This window comes from Manacus vitellinus, unplaced genomic scaffold (assembly GCF_001715985.3).
Source record: "Manacus vitellinus isolate BGI_N305 unplaced genomic scaffold, ASM171598v3 scaffold_45_pilon, whole genome shotgun sequence".
Taxonomy (NCBI): domain Eukaryota; kingdom Metazoa; phylum Chordata; class Aves; order Passeriformes; family Pipridae; genus Manacus; species Manacus vitellinus.
In genome coordinates, this window is record NW_021940571.1 from 4449764 (window position 1) to 4457404 (window position 7641).

A 7641-nucleotide genomic window follows, 5' to 3' on the forward strand; every position below is an offset into this window, starting at 1 on the left:
CACTCTCACCTGTGGAACAGTTGCCAGACTCTGAAATTGGGTACTGCTTAAGTGCTGCTGCTGCAGAGCAGCAGTCTGCAGCATTAGATGCTGCTGTTGGGCTGCATACATCTGCTGGAGGTACTGAGCAGCTGAGCTAGGAGGACGATGCAAGGCCTGCTGAATAACCTGTGATGAATCAGTAGGTAATTAATTACAATTACAAAGCACACACCATGCTGACATGATGTTGAAGTTTACCTTTACAAGGAGACACAACCAAATAAATTCTTTTCACACCAGTTTTGTAATACTGAACTTGCTCCATCACTGTTCTTGCTAAAGTCACAGAGCATTGTCAGCATCAATATATTCATGCTCTCAAGGACAGCCTGACAATACAGCATCATTCCCAACACAACATCCCAGCCTCTCAGCTGCTTGTCAACACATCCTACATCATGTTCTGCTTTTTGAGAGACCAGGGTAGTGTGTGAGAGACCCAATTACGAAACCCAACAAAATAGATTGTACAGAGTTCAAGGAGACCTAATTTCGAGAGAAGCAAGAAGGGGCTGGATCCCATACAGATACCTCTGGGTAGTCAATGTTGCTCAAACAGTTTTATTTTGTAAAGGTTTATGTTAATAATCCACACCCTTAGCACATGATGAACCAACCAAACTTTCTAGTGTAGCATTTCCCCCCTCCCTTATTTGGGAGTCAGGTCTGTACCCTGCACTGTCCTTAAGTGGTCTGACATCCTTCAGTAGACAACACCTCCTGAAAATGGTAAGTCAGCTATGCAGACAGACAACAGCAATTAAGACTGGAAAGTTAATCCTGTGTAAAGTATTGTGCAATGCCTGTACTGAGAGCTCTGTACAGGCCAGGGGAGAACATCCCACAGCCCAGTACCTGGACAGCATGTCTGTCGGAGCCGCTGTAGACGGAGATCTGTGGGAGCGCAGTCCGGGAGGTGGAGGTGGTGGCGACAGTCGTTGTAGGTGCAGAACATGTTGTTGTGTTTGGTTCATTCTCCATCGCTGTGCAGCGCCCGTCCAGCCTGGCGGGACGGAGATAACAGTGATCACAAACAAGGCCAGCACGCGTTGACGTTAAACACAAAAAAATCAAAGCTTTGCTGAGATAAAATAACAGACAGTTTTCAAATGGATAAGATTTACAGAATCACAGAATGATTTGGGTTGGAAGAAACCTTTAAGATCATCTCGCCCCAACTCCCTGCCACGGGCAGGGACACCTTCCACTAGCCCAGGTTGCTCCAAGCCCCGTCCAACCTGGCCTTGGACACTTCCAGGGATGGGGCAGCCACAGCTTCTCTGGCCAACCTGTGCCAGTCACCACCCTCAGAGGGCACAATTTCTTCCTAATACCTAATCTAAATTTGTAGTATTTGCTATTGCTTGATGAAATTTACTGAGAAATGTGGTTATAATCTAAGATCCATCAAAAGTTGCTCAGGAATACATGCAAGATTTCCAGCCAGCTACAAAGGCGTACTGTACTGCCATATCCCTCTCCCTCACAGCCCAGCACTGAAGTGCTGGTTGATCCTGGACAAGAAGCAAAACCTGTTCTTGGTAAAAATCACTGGTGGCATGTTTTGTTTGGAAAGAAAGGGAAAGGATATATTGAAAAATGCTTTTTACAGCAATACCTCACACAATGCAGCAAGAAACAAGGAAGAAACTACCTATCTAATCACCTCAGATGATCCTCCCCAGCCTGATAATTCCCTCTGCTGCAGAGTACAATCTCTCTCCCAAAATGTCATCTTTAAAACTGAAATGAATCACAAACCTCAATATATGAGGGGTGTTTACTTTGGTTTCTTTTTCAGTCTTAGTACTATAATTAACAGGAAACAGCATAGTAGCTGTTTATTGCTTTTAGAAGGATGTTAATAAAAGGGAGGAGGGGAAGATGTGTTTCCTTCTTATCATAAAGAAGGGCTCAGAGAAATCATCAGAGAGAGCTGCAACGTACTGGGAAAAAAAGCAGCTTTGCCAAGTGCTTAACAAACCACCCATTGGATGCTGCATCAAACGGGAACATAATTAGGAGTTTCAGCTCACACAGCTGGAAGCAGAACACTACAGTGCCAGGCTCCACCTTCACCTCCCAAAACACAACTACTCTGCAAGCAGAGCTGCACACGATGCTCCAGCTCCTGGGTACCTGCAAGAACTAAACTTTAACAGATATATGGTCACCTAAGGACCTCTTGCCCATCATCATATTGGATCCTTGCATATACTTTGCCATCAAAAAAAATTCATGGCAATGAAGGATGCTTTAAAAGTAGAGATTCCCTGCTATTAGAACTAAAGAAGAAGTATGATCTGCTGTTAAAAATTCAGGTGTGCTGTGCATTATCGATGACATTTGTCTGCCTACATCAGTGCACAAATTAACACACACACAGGTTACTACTCCAACTGCAATAAAACCAGCATCACTTCTAAAACCACTTTACATTAATTTCACATAATGAAAAGTACCTCAAAAAAACAGTCCTGTCTCCTCCAGAGGACATTAAAAGCACTTCAAAATATTTACACCTACAACTTGTCTAGCTAGTTTTTGCAAAGTTATGCAACCAGTTAAATGAGCCTAAGAAAACAACACTGGATGTATCATTTCCTTCATTCTCAGCCACATTTTGGATGTGTTATAAGCAAGATGTGCAACATATCCCACTTGCTAACTATTCCATCACGAGTTCACCCCATGAGAGCTGTTAATCCTTTAGCTCAGAGTGTCTCATTTTCAAAAATAACGCTGTCACTGCCCAAGTTGTTCCCATAATGGATGTACAATGAAAACAGGAAAGAGCTCCTAAAATTTTGCCCAGCATCTCCTCTGACACCACACTTCAAGCAGGTATGAGATGCTAATTTGGAGTAAAATTAATCCTTTTTAATGATGAAGACCTTGCAATGATGCTCTCGAGCAACTTTTAAGTTAAAGAACCTCCGTAATACAGAGTAAGTTTTAAAAAACGCACTACAGTGACTTTAAACGACCACTATGGATTTAAGCAAGCCCAAAATACAAAGAACAACAGAAAACTATATTGAAAATAAGTGTTTATTCAAGCAGTAACAGTACAAGACGCCACATAACTTCAAACTACTGTGTATTCAGTAGTTTTGTTGCTTTTTGGTGAAAGCAGACATTGTAAGTAAAAAAAATACCTGCTAGTCTATGCCAGTAAGGTTAAACTACCTTCGCAGTGCACACGAATATCACTGCTCATGTTTTATAAAGTTTTGGTAAACACCATGGTAATAACAAACATTGCTGACAATCCACAACCATAACTGTTATCTAAAAATAGTCGGGGCTTTTTTTTTTAATATATACAGTTTAGTCTTATTCTTTCCATTCACAACCTCCTGCTACAACTCCAAGGGTACAAACCACAAAAAAAACCCCAAAAACCCGGAAAATTTCCTCCAAGCCTAACCACCCACAGGCATTTTGGTATGTGGCAGAAGGCACTGAAAGAAATAATTAAATAATGGGAAAAAAAGGTAATAAAATGACAATAAAACAAATAACGAAGGTATGCTCTGTGGGAATACACCCCACGCCACGCCGTGAACCGTCCCCACGCTGAGCAACCCCGCGGCCCCCTCGCCGGACGCCCCCCGCCCGGACCCACCCTCAGCCCCCGCCTCGCCCAGCCCGGCCCCGCCGCCGCCCCCTCAGGGGAGGGAAAGGTGGGCGGGAGGGGCCGGCCCGCCGCCGGGGCGCGGTCAGGGCGCGCGTTCCCCGCCCCCGCGGCCCGGACGGGGCCCCGCGGCTGCCGCTCGCCCGCGCCCCCGCGCGTCCCGCCGGGACACTCGCCTGGGACGCGCCGCTCAAGGCGCCGCCCGCCGCCGCCGCCATTTTCTCGCCTCCCTCACGGGGGAGGCGCCGCGCGCGCGCGGGGCGCGGCCGCCGGCGGGCACGTGACGGGGCCCACCGCCATGTTGGCGCTGCCCGTGAGGGGTCGGCGGTTTGGAAAAGGCGGTGTTCTCAATCAAAATAACCTGCTCATTTCCATGTATAACAAAACAGAGACTCTTTCAAGTGCATCTTACATTTAGCAGCTGTTGCTTCGATGCTGTCTGCAGCTTCTCGCTCTTAATCGCAGCACAAGCCATCCAACTTTCCTTTTTGAGGCTCTGCTTGCTTCATTCCACCCTTCCTGCCACCCATCAGTTCGAAGCACTGTGAGTTAAAACAGTATCTCTGGTCTCTCCTGCATCACTGATATATATGCACTTTGACAATACTTATGGGGTTTGGATGTATTTGGATGCCTGTGAGAGGTGCCTTCAGGATAAATCCCATGTAACCTCCCTTGCCCATCACCATAGGTACTGTGGCAGCTGCACTGGGGGGTCTCGGAATGGACTTTTGGAATTCCATTTGGAATGGAAGTCCATTAGGTATGGACTGTGTAGGGAGATGGTGGAGTCACTGTCCCTGGAGGTGTTTAAGGAAAGACCGGACATAGCACTTGGTGCTCTGATCAAGTTGACATGGTGGCTTTCGGTCATCGGTTGGACTCGATGATTGCAGAGGTCCTTTCCAACCTAACTGATCCTGTGATCCTCCTGAAGGGGATGGGGATGTGAGAGCCAGGCTGGGGGATGCCCCAGCAGCTGTGGGATCACCGTGAGACAGTGACCAGCTTCATACCAGTGCAGCAAGGTTGTGGTGAGGGGCCCAGTCTCCATCACACCCACAGCTCTGCATGTGGTGCTGTGTGGTCATTCAGGTTACTGTCTGGGGAACAAAATCAGGCTCATTCCCCAGTGTGCAACAAGCCAATAATGACACACTTGAGAGCAACATGGATTATTTATTTCAGAGCTGCCCAAGCCCAGATGCTTGGTGGTATCCCACAAATCCAGCACACCCCACCGGACTTTCCACACTGTCATTTATACACAGAAGTTTGGAGTTAGTCACTTCCCAAGCACAGCCCCTCTATTAGGATCAAAGAATCCCAGAATGGCCTGGGTTGGAGGTACCTTAAACCTCACCTCATTCCACCCCACTGCCATGGGCAGGGACACCTTCCACTAGATCAGGTTGCTCCAAGCCCCGTCCAATCTGGCCTTGGACACTTCCAGGGATGGGACAACCTGTGCTAGTGCTTCCCCACCCTCACAGGGAAGAACTTCCTCCTAATACCCAATCTAAACCTCCTCTTTGTCAGTTTGAAGCAATTCCCCCTTGTCCTGTCACTCCAGGCCCTTGTAAATAGTCCGTGTCTTCCTTGTAGGATCCCTCAGGCACTGGGAAGCCGCAGTTAGGTCACCCTGGAGCCATCTCTTTCCCAGGCTAAACAATCCCAATTCTCTCAGCCTTTCCTTTTAGAAGAGATGCTCCATCCCTCTGATCATCTTGGTGGCCTCCTCTGGACATTAGGATTCATTATTAATTTCTATACAAAGTACGTAATCCCAGCTAACTTCTACACATGCTCCAGGGAAGGGTCTGCACCTGGCCAGGGTCTTTTTGACCTGTAGGCATGATTTTTGGTATTACAGTGAAGATAGTTCAGCTATAGTATACAGGGACCTTGAGTATTTTGCCAAGTTAGCACTGTATGCATAGACATCAACAACTTGATTTACTGCTTCCTTAAAGCTTGTTGCTTCCAGGATGTCCTTGACTAAGGGATGCATCTGCTGCCTGTCCCACTGATGAGTTCTCCTTTCTTGCTGATTAGGCTTGAAAGTATACAAAGATCTTACATCACAGAACATCCTGACTTCAGATAATTCTAACATATTCCGCATTTTGCAACAAAGTGAGCACGGCTGCAGGGACAGGTACTGCAAGGTTCCTGTGGGAGTGGTAGAATTCAGGTATGTGTTGCTTGGGCCTGTGACAAATGAGCTTTATTTTTTTCATGCTTTAGCTACAGTAGGAAAATGGAGGATGTGGTAGATGCTGCTTGGAGAGTGCTGTTGGGAGGTGAGTCACAAAATAGTTTGGGTTGGAAGGGATCTTTAAGATCATCCAGTTCCAGCCCCCTGCCATGGACAGGGACACCTTCCTCATTCCCATGGTTAAGGTCAGGGAATTACCTGCTTGTAGTGCTTCTCCATATATGGAATACCTGCTGCTCAAGGACCTCAGCAGCTCCAGCCAGGGCACTGCTGGTGAACTATTAACTTCTCTGAGGAATGTGAAACAGCCTTTTATCCCTGTTAAGCGAGTTTTTACTTCCTTCCTATATAACACTGCCTCAGAGCTTTCCCTGCTATGGGGAAGACTAACCCTCCCCCTAAATTAACCATGATTCATCAGAATTGAATTATGTCAATAATTCCAGTCTGAAATTAGCAGCTCCTGCATATTACCAGGCATAGATGAGCAAAGCCCAAACTCCGTGAAGACAAGTAGTCGCTCCACCTCACAGACCCAATTCAAATTTTACGTGGGACATCTTGATAAACTCATCCCTCTTCATGAAATATATTTCTGTGATGAAGCAACGTCTTCTGTATCTTAGAATTACGCAACATTATTACACAGCCTTAGGTATACCAGTGTTTCCAAAGCTGTTGTATTCCCAAGGATACAGAAAGAGTGGCTCCATGCAGTGAGAGGCAGAGAACTGCTACCTCAGACAGGAGTGCTGGTTCATGGCAGTTTAAATATTTTATACAGAACCAGCTGCATGAATGAGAATGAAATGCTTGACCAACTGCTGATTGGACATTTAGCCTCAAGCTGCACCAGGGGAGGTTCAGGTTGGATATCAGGAAGAATTTCTTCATAGGAAGGGTTGTTAGACATTAGAAGAGGCTGCCCAGGGAGGTGGAAACCCAGCAGGAGGCAGAAAACATGTTGGAAGTCTTGGTGCAAGACACGGGTGAGTTCAGGTAGACCAAGGTACTTCCTGTTGTACAAATAAGACTCTGTGGATGCTGGGTGGAGCAAATAACTTGCTTCTGGGGAACAAAGAACTGAACAAATCCCTGCAGGAAGGTCAGGTAGCAAAAAAAAAGCTGTACTTTGCAACCACAAAGTAAAGAAAATAAAGCTCTAAGTTGTTTTATCACAAACATGAGGAAGAACCAAGTGTGTTGCTTTGGAAGTGCAGCAGCCTGTTACAAAAAGCTGAACTCCAGGGTGCTCCAATACTGATTGGAGAGGGCAGTGGGAAAAAGGAATTGTTTTACTATTACAGAAGAAAAAAAAATGTTCTCATTTTCTTAGGACTGCCGGAAGCATCCCTCAGTTCAGGAAGTGTTGGGCAATAAATGTGTGTTGTCAAAGTTATTGATGTTAAATAGGCAAAGCTGAGAAGAAATACTGCTTGCAGTGATAAGGTGGCTTATGATTAACAGCTTTAATCAAAATACCTTTTGTTAACCACCCTCTTTACCCTCTCAGTTAAAACAAATCCTTCATGTTACTTTTCTAAAAAAAGTATGTATGGGAATTAAAGCTTCGCCTGAACTGACCATATTGTCTTGTGGGGAGTCCACACTGCATGGAGTCTTGAGAATTCCCACAGAAAACACTTTGGTCAGTGGTAATTGTAAGAAATGCATTGCCATCATTTCTGAACAGCTCCTGCTGCCCATCAGCTCTGCACTGGCTGCTTTTGCCACGGATTTGTGT

The 7641-nt window shown here is 45.9% G+C and overlaps 1 protein-coding gene across 5 annotated transcripts in view; it reads right to left on the minus strand.

Moving 5' to 3' along the window:
• The window catches only part of PHC3 (polyhomeotic homolog 3), a 28775-nt gene extending 24865 nt beyond the window's left edge, over positions 1–3910 (minus strand). For 4 of the 5 annotated variants that reach the window (XR_003916055.1, XM_029962334.1, XM_029962333.1 and 1 more), the window contains exons 1-3: positions 3856–3910; positions 898–1045; positions 10–168 (exon numbers count right to left, since the gene is read on the minus strand). Coding sequence is in view for 4 of the 5 variants with exons in the window: in XM_029962334.1 (XP_029818194.1) it covers positions 10–168; positions 898–1023 (285 nt within the window). In the remaining variant the exon portion in view is untranslated. The remainder of the gene's footprint in view (positions 1–9; positions 169–897; positions 1046–3855) is intronic. The other variant, XM_029962335.1, reaches the window with a different exon arrangement.
• Between the last annotated feature and the right edge of the window lie 3731 nt (positions 3911–7641).